This window comes from Pogona vitticeps, chromosome 4 (genome assembly GCF_051106095.1).
Source record: "Pogona vitticeps strain Pit_001003342236 chromosome 4, PviZW2.1, whole genome shotgun sequence".
NCBI lineage: Eukaryota > Metazoa > Chordata > Lepidosauria > Squamata > Agamidae > Pogona > Pogona vitticeps.
This window is the reverse complement of record NC_135786.1, coordinates 79,153,957-79,169,865: the sequence shown is the minus strand read 5'-3', so window position 1 is coordinate 79,169,865 and position 15,909 is coordinate 79,153,957. Positions and strand designations below refer to the sequence as shown.

The window sequence follows — 15,909 nt, the reverse complement described above, 5'->3', positions numbered from 1 at the left end:
ACAGGCTGAAAAAGGGAACTTTGCCAAGCTCTCTGTGTAAAGCAGTTCATTTTATATCCCATCACAAGTAACAGAGATAATGGTTGTTGCAGGGGGTTTTTTCGGGCTCTTCGGCCATGTTCTGGAGGTTTTTCTTCCTAACATTTCACCAGTCTCTGTGGCTGGCATCTTCAGAGGACAGGAGTTAGAACTTTGTGTTCTGGTGTAGTGTGTGGGATAGTTGGGTATTTGTAGCTGTGGAATCAGCTTTTTGTCCTTTTCAGGAGACTGAGTGGTTAAGGTGAGCAGAGTGTTTTTTGTTATGAGTGTATTGTTGTGATAAGGGGGGGGGATGATCTGTCACTGTGATTGATGGGTGTCGTTAGCTAGTCTTTTGTGTGCAGTGATCACTGGTCCTTATGGCTGGGTAGAGTTTGTGGACCTTTTTGCAGGCTGTATTTTTCAGTGCTCAGAGCCAGGCTTTGTTGAGTTTTAGACTTTCTTCTTCTTTTGTTGAAGCTCTGCTGGTGTTTGTGGATTTCAATGGCTTCCCTGTGTAGTCCAACATAATGATTGCTGGTGTTGTCCAGTACTTCTGTCTTTTGAAATAGAATTTAATGTCCAGCTTGTTTCAGGGCATGTTCAGCTACTGCTGATTTTTCTGGTTGTTTTAGTCTGCGGTGTCTCTCATGTTCTTTGAATCTGTTCCATTTTATGGTCCCAATTTATACCTGGCAACAACTGCAAGGTATCCAGTATACTTCTGCAGAGGTGAGGGGGTCCCTTTTGTCCTTTGCTGACCATAACATTTGTAGTATTTTTGTGGTGGGCCTGAATACTGTTTGTAGGTTGTGTTTTTTAAAAAGTTTCCCCATGCGGTCCGTGACCCCTTTGATGTATGGCAGAAATACTTTATTTAGGGGTGGCTGTTTTTCTTCTTCAGTTAAATGTTGTTTTCTCGGTTTGATGGCTCTTGTGATTTCATTCTTGGAATAGCCATTTGCCTGTAGGGCCCAATTCAGATGGTTGAGTTCAGTGCTGAGAAATTAGCTTCACAGATCCGATTTGCACGGTCTAACAGTGTTTTGATTATGCTTCTTTTTTGTCATGGGTGGTGGATGGAGTTTTTGTGTAGGTACCAGTCTGTGTGGGTGGGTTTTCTGTGGACCTTGTGTCCCAATAGGAGTTCAGGTTCGCATGACATCTAAGAAAGCGATTTGGCCCTCTATTTCTTTTTCCATGATGAATTGTATATATGGGTGGATGTGTATAACAAAAGACCACGAAATTGATTAATGCTTTATTAAATTAAATAAAACGTGAACCCACACACAAGCAATTCAGTGTCATCGACACATAATAGACAAAGGGATGAATTTTATTAACAGGCTTTCAATCATCAGTAATACATTACCGCCATAATAGCCGCCTAGAGTGGTCACAATTGACTAGATAAGCTGGGTATAAATGAAATAAATAAAAATAAATAAATAAATAAATACCTCAAGTTCAAGGTTTCAAAAGAGTATGGTAGAAAAAGAAAATGTTAATTATGAAAAGCTATCTTTAAATGATCTATATTTTAAATGTTTATTTTTTTCTCTTTAACCTATTTGATATCAAGATATTGCAGTTTAAGTTGAGAGTTTGACAAAAATTGTTTTAGTTTGTCTCATTTTGGTCTATATAGGTCACAGCTGTTCATTTTCTTCTTTGCCATAGAATAGATTTTTCTTTTTTTGAAAAAAATGAATTAGAATAATGGATACATTTCGGGAATCTACATGGGGAATCTGATTAATAAATTATCCTTTTATGTGGAAATAATACTTCAGTACGTTTCTAATCTCGATGATGCTGTGCAATGTGTGCATGGCTTTTGAGGTTATTAAATGAACTGTGTTAAGAGTGGATTATTGCCTTTGAGGGTTGTATGGTGACATATTTTGAAATATGTTTCTATTTTGGGGGAAATGTACAAACTCATTTCAAATTGCAAGGCAATGTAATATTATCCTTGGCTGTTCTGGGAAATTGAAAAGCTGGATATTTTTTCTTTCCACTTCTTTCTGGCACTCCAAGCTAGTCACAAAGGTTGTCTCTGCTAATTTAAAAATGAAAATGGTAGAAAAGAGGTAGGTCATAAACATTAACTTACACACAGTTCTAATAGCCTTTACTTTTGAGCAAAAAACAGGATATATGAAACAAATCAAAGATTGAACATTGTCTCCCTCCGCTCTAGAACAAAAATCGCAGGGGTTGTTGGTAGGGATGGGATGCTGAAATAATATCCCCTTTTGCTACCTAGAAATGGGCTTGTCCCATCAGTCGGGGAGACCTGAACATACAGTGGTGCCTTGCTTTAGGATTGCCCTGCATTACGACAAATCTGCTTTACGATGATCTTTTTGCAAAACGATGGTCTAAATGGGGGAATTTCGCTTTGCGATGATCGGTTCCCTGCTTTGGGAACCGATTCTTCGCAAAACAATGATTTTTCAACAGCTGATCAGCGGTTTCAAAATGGCCACCGGGTAAATAAAATAGCTCCTCGCTGTGTTTAGGGATGAATTCCTTGCTATACAGGCAGTGAAAATGGCCACCGTATGGAGGATCTTCACTGGACGGTGAGTTTTAAGCCCATTGGAATGCATTGAAAGGTTTTTAATGCGTTTCAATGGGGGGGTTATTTTCGCTTTACGATGTTTTCGCTTAACTGTGATTTTCCTGGAATGCATTATCGCCGTCAAGTGAGGCACCACTGTACACCCAAGAGCGTGCGGATTTAGGGCTGCCGACAAAGGGGACATCAGATGTGAATGCCACTGTGAAACCACAAACCTTAGAGCCTGAGACACTGGAGGCACTGGAGCCTGGACCTGCACCTGTAACTAAGGCAGTGATGCCAGGGCCTAGACCCAGGGCACCAGAATTTAGAGGGTGCCAAAACCCAAAGATTACCCGTTGGGCAGATAAATGGCCATAGCTTCCAACTCTCTTCACTTTACCCTCTTTTGAAAGCAATACCTTTTCTTTTGAGATGTACTGTATTCTGTTCCTCCTCTTCTTTGGCAGGGGATTGTGCTCTTGATTCGGGGGGTGGGAATGCGTGGCTGTGGCACAGTCCCATTTGTCCTGAGAATCAACATTTATAGTGATGACTGTGCCCTGATTTGCAGTGTTGCATTCCAGCAGTGGGTCAGCACCATGTGTGCTCCACAGTCCCTGGATCTAGTGTGTAAATGCTTACATCTGGCATGGACTTTATAGAGATAGCACATGGCCTTAAAATCTGTTTTTTTTCAGACACACATTTAGTGCTTCCTGCTGTGAGATGGGGATTCAGGATTTAAAATCAAAGCCTCAAATACTTTGGGAAGAAGTTCCTATATTGTAACGGTTCTGGCTATGTTGCAATATCCAGGCTGCCGTCTTCCCTTCCAGGCCTGAATATGGAAATTCCCCTTCTCTTCAGGCTGTATCTATTGCAAATGTATGCTCTAGTGCAGGGATGGCGAACCTATGGCACGCGTGCCACAGCTGGCACACAGGGCCCTCTATGTGGGCACACGAGCCATAAGTCACCATAGAAAATTACTTACCCATCCTCTGATCCCAGATTTTGGTGCAGTGGTCCAGCAGATGGATGCAGTGGATCATCCCCATGTCTGGATGACAAGCTTTCGTTTAAAAATAAAATCTCAATCTCTAGCCCTTGTCGAACCAGAGAGCAAAAAGACAAAATGCCCATTACTAGTTTTGCCAACTGTTTCATGACAATTGTGAATTCATCAGCACCTTGATTGACAGGGTCCAAAACTGAGCCTCTGCCATTTCCTAAGTAAATATTGCAACCTGGGGAAATGGATGGTTCTGGACTGATCACAGACACAGAATCCAGTGAAGCCATAGAAATACAAGAGAAGTGTGTGCACAAAAAGGATCAAGTATCTGTGCCAAGCAGGATCAGGACTTGCATTAATTTTAGTGTTTAGGGTGTCATGAACTCAGCAATTTTTGCTGCAAGAGGCTTGGCGTGGCAGCATAATGCAAAGCCTAGAAAATGTTACTTTATGAGTTTCTGACTCTCATGATGCCTGGGAATTCTGGAGCTGTAGTCCAATAAGGATTTTTTTCTAAGTTCTGATGTGATGACACCTACTGGGTTACGGGGTGGGGAGTCAATTTCCAATTTATTTTCCACCATCATCATTTATCTTAGCCAGATGCTAACCCAAGAAAAGAAAGAGTTGGGAGAACTAAGAGGAGAAGGCAGGTAGGAAATTACTGTAGTTACATTTTCTATGAATCTTATATTTCTGGAAAAAGGTTTCAGATAATGACAAAGCAATGATAACATTCTTTTGGAAGAACTAATTTTGTTTTTACTTGTCTTGGAAATATAGCATGACCTTTTGAATTGCTTAGCCAGATGTACGCCCTACTAAGTAAAATTAGATCTTACTTCAAACTAAATGGACATGGGAGATTTATACACTTTTATTTATTAGGAATAAAAGATAGGGAATGTTATTATCTTAGACTCTAACTCCCAGAACACCCCCATTTACTTGCTGGCTACAGATTCTGCATGTCGTTGTCCATTACAAAATAATTTTGCCATGCGCTCATGGGCATCTCATTCTGTACTAGAATGTAGTCCATAGCAGTGGAATAATATAGATTCTCTGATGTATTGGGCTGTGAAAAGGAGTATTACTGAGGGGGGGAAAGGGAACAAAATATGGGAGGATGTTTTAAGGAAGAGGGGATATTCCTGCGACATTCAACTGACAGTTTAAAATACATACTTATTTTTTAACCCCTTCCAAAGTTTTTACTGTCTAATCTATCACAGTAAAAATATCAAAGTGTCTTTCAACACCTGAAAGACTGACAAGTTTTTTTTAATCATTAACTTTCCTGGACTGCAGTCCACTTCATCAGATGCAGTTATCTGTAGGCGTTAGCTCAAAGCTGCTGAATGTTACGTTGTTTGCGGGACTAACAAAGCAACAGGATTTGAGCTTCTATATTCTAGCATTTATATGATGTGTTCACTTAAGACTTTGTCTCTATATATCCTCAGCATTTCCTTAGCTCTCAAGTGCTGTGGCTTCTAAGCCAACCACTTCACAGCACTAAAGTAAGGGTCAGTGGTATGCCAGTCTTTATTAACACACATAGTTTTAAATGCTAATCTTGTAATTCTGATAATTAACCTACTGTAAAATATATTACAAGCTGAGTGGTACAATCTTGAGTTTGTTGAACCAAGAGTAAAGGTAGCAAAACAACTGCTGCAGCAATGTGAAGATTGCAGTTTGCAATTTAAAGAACAACATCATATCTAGCCAAGACGGCTGAGAGACAATTCACATGATGCTAGGCCAGCTGAAGCTATGCTGAATCCAGAGCCCATCTTGGAATTTACTTAGGACTGTATTCCCTTTGACCTCACTTAGTGCCAGCACTGGTTGAATCCCTGCACTGGTGAACGTTTGGATCTGGCATAAATCAGCTCCTCCTTTGCTTTGTTCTTTCTCCAGCCATTTTCAGCCCTTCTGCCAAGAGGAAGACCAGTCCCTCTTCCAACAGATATATGAGTTCAGGCAGCAAAAGGGTGTTCAGCCATCAAAAAAGACACCTCTGACAGAATACGGGAATTTATCTCAGCAAAAGAATCTTCTGTCGATTCCAAATCCTCTACAGCAAATGCATTTAAGTAGGGTTGCAGTGCCCATCTGTATAAAGAAAACTGTGGGCTGGATCAAGAAACAGTAACAGTTAGTCATAAAAGTCTTGTTCTAATTAAACAGTGGTGGCAGTTGCAGCATTGGAGGACCACAAAGCACTTCAGGGCCTGGTTACACTTATGATAAACCATGCACTATGTCTCAGTGTTATTTAATTCAATTTATAAGTCATGTGACAGCCACATGATTAGCTATCGCTCCTAACAGCTTCACTGCCCATCAGCTGGGTGGAGCGCTACAACTGATCCACGCAGTGAAGCCTGGTGCTGCATCCCAGATCACAGTGCTACTCCTCTGCATCTCTTGTTGCCGCTCCTGCCTCTCCTGCCACCTCTGCCTCCTCCTGCCTCCATTTTCTCCTTCTGCTGCCTCTACTGCTGGTGGTCCTCCTCCTTTCCAGCCCTGCTCTCACCTCTTGCTGGTAATCCAAAGACGCAATTTATACTGACCGAGGAGTTTATATACACCAAAACAATTGAAATAAATGAGTTTCACAAGCAAAAAATTGGCAGTAGACTGCTTTACTTTGCTTTCCAACCAAAACACACATTTCCCAGCCCCCCCAAAAAATATTTGTTTGCATGTACATCATGGAGACACCCTATTTTGGACCAAATTTTTTAAAAGCAAACCCCCATACATTAGTGGATCTTATTGTTGGTAAGACTGGGCTCTCAACTACAAATAGATGTTAAAGCAGGTCATATCTGTCTGCATAGAGGGGCCTGTCCCAGGTCATTATGATGGGAATTTTCTTTGAGTGGAAGAAATAATAAAGTGCTTGTATGATCAAAAAGGTGGCATGAAATAATTGAGTTTAGGTTGACATAAAGTCCATTAACAAACATAATCAGTGTGGTTATTATATACGTATGGCCCAAATCCTATTGTATAGCTATTGTATTGCATTGCTTAACAGGAATAACATCACCAGCAGTGGCAGAATGCTGCTAATTAAAGAGTTCATGCTTCACTTTTGGGTTGTGCATGATTTCCTCTCATTGCATGCAAGTCACACACAACCAGCAATCAAAACAGGATATATTTAATTAGCATCAAGCTTCCACTGCTGGCAACATCACTCCTGTTGCACTGGTGGAGCTATGCAATGGGATACTGGCCTATGTATATAGAGATATGGTAGGTCTCCCACATCTGCATGGGATAAATTCTAAGCCACCCCATGAATGCTGAAAACTGTGGATAATAATGAACCCTATATATAGCATGGTTTCTGGCTCCCTCTAGTGGCCAGTTCTGGTAGTTACATAGTGGAAATATGTATTTCTGGGTTTTTTTTCTTTATTTTTAATATTTTCAGACTGCAGATAAGTGAAATGATGGATATAGAGCCCGCAGATACAGGGGTCCTACTGTAATTGGGTTTGGAATGCTATGAAATACATTGCATGTCAAACAATAGTGCCTAATAAGTACCCCCTTTAGAAACAATTACAAAAGAAATCTATATCAATATTGACCTATTCTGGTGCATTTTGAAATATTGTACTTCAGTATCTTGAGGCCTCATGTGTCTAGTATAACAAGCTAGGAGAGTTTGCATTAGAGCAATGTACAGGCAGGTTATGTTCACTTCTGATGCATCTGCTAAAAAGAGCTCTCTCACACATTCATTACCCATCTAAAACAACTTTGGTGCTGTCCTCATAATATCTGGCCAGCATTTCAGCACCTTGTGTGCTTTTCAAAATAAGCACTCCATGTATTCATATAACCTGAGAAATCAGATATGGTCTAATCATTTGCAGAAATATGTCAGGATTAGATTGCCACCTTTATTTTCTCTCCTGTCAGGGCTTTAGCAGCTGTCCAAAGGTAAATCAGGAAATCTTGAAAGCTTGCATATTTTTGTGACCCCTGAATTGGTCTTTTAAAGGTATTTACCAAAATAATTATTGGAATATTTCCTGTGAAGACCAAAATTGTGAAGTGGTTTCTTTTTGGAGAGGATGCTTCACCTATTGATTTTTTTTGCTGTTAGGCATCTGTTAAGAACACGCATGCCTGGGAATAGGGGGCAGCTGAAAAGCTTCGTAGGTACACCTTTGTTGCAGAGCACTTATTGTGCTTGACTGGGCACTTGGATTTGTAGATGCAGAGAATCTCTTCTGTGCATAGCAGACTGTGAATGCACGAGCCCTGCTGGATCATACCGATGATAATCCAGCATCCTGTTTCCAACAGCGGCCAGCTACATGTTTCCAGCAAGCTCACAAGTCTGCCATGAAGCCAACAACCATTTCCTGCAGTTTGTCCCTCCTGTAGCTGTTATTCAAAGGGCAACCTAGCCATGGAGAATTCATTGTGCATTGTGGGCAAAGCAGAGAAAACAAGACATAGCCCACATCTGTATACGACGGAAGCACTCATGTGACAACCTGCACCTGACAACAATGTAAACTCTGTTCTCCAAAGGGCTCCAGCAGGAGTAAAAGTTGCATTGCACAGCTTGCGCTCTTCGAGTGTTTACTGTGTCATTTTGTCGTTATGTTACACTCGAAATGTAAGTCTCCCCAGGAAAAGAAATCAATCACTGAAATTGAACCCATGTGTAAACAGTTTGCTTTGTAGCAATAAACAGGAAATATTTGTCAAATTCTCTTCCCATATCCAGGAAACAATATGGAGCAATTCGTTCCCTGTCTAAAAAATTCTAATGTACTTTTTTTTCTTAAAAAAGAAATATATATATGCTAAAGTGCAGCTTTTCAAAGATACAGCATTAGCCATTTAATGCCCCCAGGCCAAGTTCAATAAACATTCCATACACTCCTCTCCATCCTGGAAGTCTGCCTTGAATTGATTGCTGTGTATTCATGCAGCCTTGTGGCAGTTCTCATGAAAGAAAGCTGGTTGGAATTATTTTCATTGATTCTGCCAGTATGTAATTTTTATAGAGCTGTTTGACCAGTCTGACCCAATACATATCCTTACAGACATTTCTTTCCACCCCTGAATATCCATGCAAAGCTTCTGAGGATCATGGCGACCAGTACTACTGGCCACCAGTTAGTTTTTCTTTGGACCTGTCCTTGATAGGGCAGGAGAGGAAGAAAGATGAACAGGGATTAGTGCCTGAATGTTTTTCTGATGGCTAAAGTACAAAACTGAATTACACACCTAGTAAGGGGCAAAAGTGTCTCTTACTGCCTATTACCACAAGGCAAGACAAACACTAAGTGGAAGTATTGGTGAAGCTGGCCAGGTCTGGTTCAATGTACAATATTTGGGAGCTTGTCAGATGAATTCCCAGTTTCCTTTTTCCTTCACTCCCTCGAACCTTCTTACCCAGTGTTCAGTTCCCCAAATATCTTCCTTCTCTTTTAAGCAGTGTGCAGTGATGGCACTCCAACTGCAGGGAGAGAGACAGGGGAAGAAGTGGCTTCTTCCTCTTATCTCTGGTACACTGATGGTATATCAAGAAGAAAAGCTTTTGTGGTCCTTGCAGTTCTCCAAAGAGCTGTTGCGATGCAGCCAACTTGAACCATGCTAATTCTAGTCTCCTCCTGCTCTCCCTCTCTATATAGCCTAGCTTACATTCTGAACCAATTCAGTGTGAATCAAGATATGGGGTAGAATTTCTCATCACTAGCACCCAACAATAGCATACAAGACTCTGCACAGGATGGTGTTGTAAGTTACTATCTAGAAGTTCTAATATATAAAGCAGAGGCATGGAGTGATAACTCGGGGACTGAGTAATGCAGATATGTTGGTACAAGTTAAATAGCAGCAGAGAGCAATTGAGAGTAGGCTGAATGGCTTAGGAAAGGTTTTGCTATAGAAAGGGATTACAGGGGGCTGAAAAGAGGATGTGAGAAGCAGCGAGCTCAGCAGAGAAGGAGGACAAAGCTGTTCAGTCCCAGGGAATTTCACTAGTGATTCATCAGTTGGAACTGACAACTGGGTTCCTAACAAACACAAGCTTTTATAAATTGGTCCCCATAGTAAGACCACTTGCAGACAGTGCACTAAACTAGAATAATTGGTAAAAGAAGGTTTTCTACAAAGAAATAGAGTTTCACAGCACAAAGTCTACTGAAAATGATGTAATCTCAATAGGCCAAGTTTGGAGAGGAGATACAGTATGGACACAAGTAAGTACCTGACTGTTTCCCCTTTTTCTTAAGTCATAAGGAACAGGACCTTGTCAGTGATGGCACTCCCCTGTAGGAAATGTTGAAAGTCAAAGTGTGAACTTCTGTGTAGCCTTCTGGAAACAAATCACGTCTTTCCCATACCTGTAGCCTAGTACTGGAGACAATATTGTTTCCTATGCTGTTGTATAATTTCTTGTGAACAATTGTTTGAATTTAAGTGCTCCAAATCGGTTTTAAGAGTTTTGTCATTTGAGTATAACTATTTTTACCTAATGGTTGTAAGCTCCCTGATAAAACTTTATAATGGAAAGGTATTTGGAATAATAAGGTGTCGATTCTTAACTTGCTACAGCCTTGAAACCTAGATTAACTGCAACAGATCACTGGTGAATCTCTTTACACTGAAACAACTTCATTGGACTAACTTGGGTAAAAGACACAGGACCTAGGTATAGTGTTGATATCACCTTTCATTGGAGAGCCATGCTCAGAGCATCAGACAAGAATTGGACAGACCCAAGCTCAAATCCTACTCAACCAGGAAACTTACTAGGGGCCTTGAATCAGTTGCTATGCCACAACCTAATCTACATACCTCACGGGGTTGAAGGAAGTAAAACTTGTGTTTCTCCTGGGGGGTGGGAATAAGAACATGAAAGTAGTAGATGACTAAGAATGCATTGTATTCTTGAAAGCTTTCACGGCAGGGATCTGATGGTTGTTGTGGGTTTTCCGGGTTGTTTGGCCATGTTCTCAAGGTTTTTCTTCCTAACGTTTCACCAGTCTCTGTGGCCAGCATCTTCAGAGGACAGGAGTCATAACTCTGTCTGTGCTCTGTTGCAGTTTTGTTGGATAGATGAGTATTTATAGCTGTGGGATCAGCGTTCAACAAAAAAGAAGAAAGTCTAAAACTCAACAAAGCCTGGCTCCCAGCACTGAAAAATACAGCCTGCAAAACATCAACGAACTCTGCCCAACCACAAGGACCAGTGCTCACTGCACACAAAAGACCAGCTAATGACACCCATCAATCATAGTGACAGATCATCTCTCCCCCTTATCACAACAATACACCCACAACAAAAACATGCTGATCACCATAATCACCCAGTCTCCTGAAAAGGACAAAAGCTGATCCCACAGCTATAAATACTTAACTATCCAATAAAACTGCAACAGAGCACAGACAGAATTCTGACTTCTGTCCTCTGAAGATGCCGACCACAGAGACTGGTGAAATGTTAGGAAGAAAAACCTTAAGAACACGGCCAAATAGCCTGGAAAACCCACAACAACCATAACAATGCATTCCTAAACTGAAGATGCTGCAGAGGTTTATGAGTGAGCAGGAGCCTATTCATTGATAAGATATATTTTAACTTGGTCCTGGAATAAGACTAACATTATCACTGGTCCTTAAAGAATCATCTGAGAAGCTCTCTTGGATTGAGAATGCTTCCCCAGCAGGTGTTCCCCTTCAACATATGGGAGACAGAAGTATCTGGGCAACCTTAGGCTAAACCTTATTCTCTTGTACTCACACTGGTCTTTGCATGAGTAATATCTACACGCGGCTAGTGTGCATCTTGAGAAATGTGTATCAACATTCATTAAATGTAGTGCAATTCTGCATGTGGCTGTTCAGAAGTAAGCCTCACTAAATTCAGTGGGACATATTCTCAGAAAAGTATGTATAGCAGTGAAGAAAGTACTTAGCAAGTAAACACATAGACTGTGGCAGTGCTGTGCGAATAACGGAAAAATACTACTTGGTCGTGACATTTCCATACTTAAGTTGATCATATACATGTAACTTTGGAGGGTGCAGCTATTGAACAATGCAGAGTAAAACTGGTATGATATTGCATTTGAGCTGACATCTCTAATTGGCTAACAATGATTCACAGATTAAGGAAATCTTTATTTGCTTCCTATTATTTCATTTCAGTTTCTCCAAAGATAAGTCATATCTCAAATGACCTCGTGGTGAATGAAGGAAGCAACATCACCCTGGCTTGCTTGGCTACAGGGAAACCAGAGCCTTCCATTTCTTGGAGACACATCTCTCCATCAGGTATGCTTAAAATTTCATGTAATTCTTCTCCCCACTCCACACACCACACTTTTGAAAAAAAAAATCCAGGTGTCGTGTTGCTTGGATTCTTAAAAATTTGATGTTGCCAGCTAGAAATCTGAAATGTTTTTTTTTTCAAAATATGATGAACATTGCTAATTGTGGAATGCATACTGGTGGCAAAACAACCATGTTGATGTCAATAGATAGCAGAGTAGCTATATATTTGAAATTCCTTTCATCTTAATTCCCAGTATTTTCTTGATGAATTTAAGGCCTTGCACGGAGAAAGGAAAAATAGCTAGTGGAAGATGGAAATAGCAGGTGAATTTTCAGGGCTTGCTTCACATGTTTGCACAAAGGCTCTTCCACAAAGACTGTTTTCCTCTGAGGTTTTCCTGTTTCTTGGTACATGAAAGATACTTTATATGCTAGAATAACTTGGCTGACTTTGGATACTAAGTCCTTTGGGCTTGGGTGATCGAGGGGTGCTATTTCTTGCTCCAACTCAGCAAAATGAAGCAATTGAAGCAAAATGTTTTGGACCAGCTTTGCTTATAAGAGTGATTTCTCAAGTTTGTAACCACTGTGGATATATCAGAGCTTGGCTTGAAGATTCTGGGATTTTGGTCTAAAAGGTAACTTGCTTGGGGATGCTATATTAGTAACTAATAGCAATGACAAGTTGCCATCAGAATAATCTCTACCAATTAAAGGCAGATGACTCGTTAATGATATTTGCATTTCAGAATGTATTGAGTTGAGCAGACAATGTTTAGATATATGAAATGAGCATCATGTGGATGTTGGTGATGGAGCTGCATTCATGTATGCCTGGAAGTAATGCTAATCAGCACTTTACTTTGGAGAAGGCTTGAAAGAATTACTAATAGCGACCTTTAAAAAAGCAACAATTAAACCTTTTTAAGTGACCACCAAGGGAGTAGAAAAATCAGTTACATCATAAAGGTGGTCTTTAACTAAATGTCAAACAAAATTGTGTTGGAAACCTTGGGGAGTCTTCGAAGTGGGAGCTTAGGACAGAGGCTTGTCTAATGGCAGTGGAGGACCTTGACTTGCATTGTTAACAGGACATTAGTGGAACCCTGCTGCCACCTTGCAGCTTTAAGAAGGAGAGGAAAGTGAGGTTTGTCCCAGTTTTTTTTTAAAAAAAAACAACAACAAAAAACCTGATGAAATCAGCACAGCACTTAAGAATTTATCTGGATGCAAGTCAATTAAGACTGCAGTTAAATCTTAGCTGCACACTACACTTGTGAAGTAAAAACAAGATGTCTTGCAGCATCCTGAAAGACTATCGAGGTTTATTTTGCTTGTGTAGATACCAACCCACCTAATCAGTTACTGACAAAGCTTCTCAATCTTTCAGATGTCACAGAACACTTTGCTGTGTTTGCCACAACAGGCTAATATAGTTACCATGACAACCTTTAGAGTAAACTGCTGGGCATAGTCATTAGTCAGTAGAAAGGGATGCAAGCTAAACATATATAAATCTTGAGTGATGCTAAACCAATAAAAGTATGATTCAAATGTGTGATTTGTGAAGATAACTGCTGAACGATCCTAGTTGGAAAAGTGTCCTGCCATCCTACCAGGATGGTAGTTATCCATCCTGCCCAACTAGTAGCAACACAGTATAATCCCAAAATGGAATAGACAGGTTGTAAGAATATAGAACTGGAAACACTTCAGCTGGCCATCATAATTACAACCAATTTCTTAAGGCTGTGGTTCCTAACCTTGGGTAATCCAGGTATTCTTGAACTGCAATTGCCAGAAATCCTGGACAGCACAGCCAGTGGTGAAGGCTACTGTTCAGTCCAAGAACACCTGGGCTTCCCAAGGTTGGAAACTACTGCCTTAAGGAATTGGTCTTTGCTGCTGCTCTTGTTTTTAAATCTAGATGCCGCCAATGTTTCAAACACAAGATGATGATTTATAAATTCTGATATTAAAGAGGAGGCTGAGAGAATAACAGACAATACTTGCTGTTCCATTCAGCTTGATGTAGAGCACAACTCAGCAAATATAGAAATGTAGGGGTATTTAACTTGATTTAATACAAAATGTTCAATCCAAAGAAGACAATCAATCAGGTGCCCTTATTTAAGCTATTTCACTTCCCTCCCAAAGGTTCAAGTAAATCTCCAGTAAACATCGTTTTGCAAAGAAAGACCTCCACTGCACATCCCAGAGAATGATTTAAAATGAGATTTTGCAACACGAATCCATACCTTTCCTTTAGCCTTCTCTCAAATTCTGGATCTGTTGTGCTCTACTCTTGAGCATAAAAAAACATTGGCTCTGAAGGAAGATGGCTGAGTCTTCTTTCTTAATACAGGTGGCTGGATATGCTATGCACAGGATTACATGGGGTAGAAACACTCCACATTCCTATAAAATCCTTGGGGATTAATAATCTAATACCATCTAGCTGCACAGACATGTACTGATGTGCACACAGTTAATGTGAAAGATACATTTCTTCTAGGCACTTTGATTACTTCGTGGATCCAAGCAATAGATAATTAGAGAATTTGTTGAAAAAATAGCTCTTACAATTGGTCTATGTTTTGCTGAGGTTAACCGGTGAAAAAAGGAGTCAGCTTCTGGGATTTTCTCCTGGTGTTTCTTTGTGAATGGCACTGAGAAAAAAAGAGTATCCTGCAGACCACCTTGACTGCTGATGTGAGTGTCATCAACCCTCATGCTGCTTTTTGCTGTGTAAAGTCTGGCATCCTTTTTCCCAATGGCAATGTGGGCATGATATTGTGCAGTAACATCATGCCATTTCCTACTGTTTTGAATTGTGGATGCAGAAGCACAACATCCCACATTCATAAACTGAAGGGTTTTTTTTAAAAAAATAATTGAATTATACTTGTGCAAGATAATTTACAACTGATTACAAGAGAAATACATTTGCAGAGAAGCTGTAATAGAATGGAACTCTGTGATCTGATTCACTTCTCAGCTGGTAGACAATAAAAGAACAGATTTATTGAGAAATGTGCAGGGCTTCTGTCATGCAGCACTGTGCCGGAATGCCCTAGTCACGCCTGTCCGTCATATTGAGCTCTAGGGTAGGAGCCTATGGCAGGACAGGAGGGGCGGAGAAGAGAGCCGTTGGAGACTAAGAGAGGAGTTAGAGAAGGGGTTTTGAAGTGTTAAGACAGAGATTGGAAAGTTGGTGTTTGTTAGAGAATAGATAAGAAATAAAAGTAATAGAAAATAGAAAAGAAAAGAAATAGAAATAGACAGTCATAAAATATTGTTACAGTGGTTAATGTGAATGAATACAAACAAGCAAACATGTAATCCTATCCAAGTTTAATGATTGAACAATAAAATAACATCTATGACTTTACTTCTGTAATTTACCAATCAAACAATAAATAAACCTGTTATATTTGGCAGCCCGGGTCTAAGAAACATATTTGGTACAGTGTGGATAAAGATCCACTAGTGGCAGTGTGTAAAGGGAGAAAATAGTACATCGTGTCCAAAGGTGGATGTGTGTTTGAGGGAAAACAAACAGGTGACACTGGGGGAACATGACAAGCACACATTTGATATTGGAACTTGATGAACTAAAGTTCATAGACACTTCACGTTTTCCTTCAGTTTTTACCTGTAACTCACTGCAGGATTCATATAAGATGATTGCTTTGTAGTAGGGCACATTCTTCGCATTTATAAAATCTTGTATTCTGAGAGGTCCATTTGAAAGGCTTCAGACTGAAGTCCTTCAAATCTATGTCTCCTGGAAAAGGGAGAGCTTGTATCACAAGCCAAAGCTGGCACGGTTGGGACAATATATACCATTGGTAGTGGAAGAGCATTACTTAGTATGAATTAGTGCTTCAACATCATCATCAGTACAATCTCTCTTTCTGTTATATTCCATGTTCATAAAACCGCTGGAATATTTTAAGCATAATCTTGTGCATGT

At 40.1% G+C, this 15,909-nt stretch overlaps 1 protein-coding gene across 3 annotated transcripts in view; it reads left to right on the top strand.

Annotated features, from left to right (window-relative positions):
• The window catches only part of NEGR1 (neuronal growth regulator 1), a 600,158-nt gene that overhangs the window by 363,677 nt on the left and 220,572 nt on the right, over positions 1 to 15,909 (top strand). For all 3 annotated transcript variants that reach the window (XM_020795257.3, XM_020795256.3, XM_078392980.1), the window contains exon 3: positions 11,808 to 11,933. In XM_020795257.3, the coding sequence (XP_020650916.1) occupies positions 11,808 to 11,933 (126 nt within the window). The remainder of the gene's footprint in view (positions 1 to 11,807; positions 11,934 to 15,909) is intronic.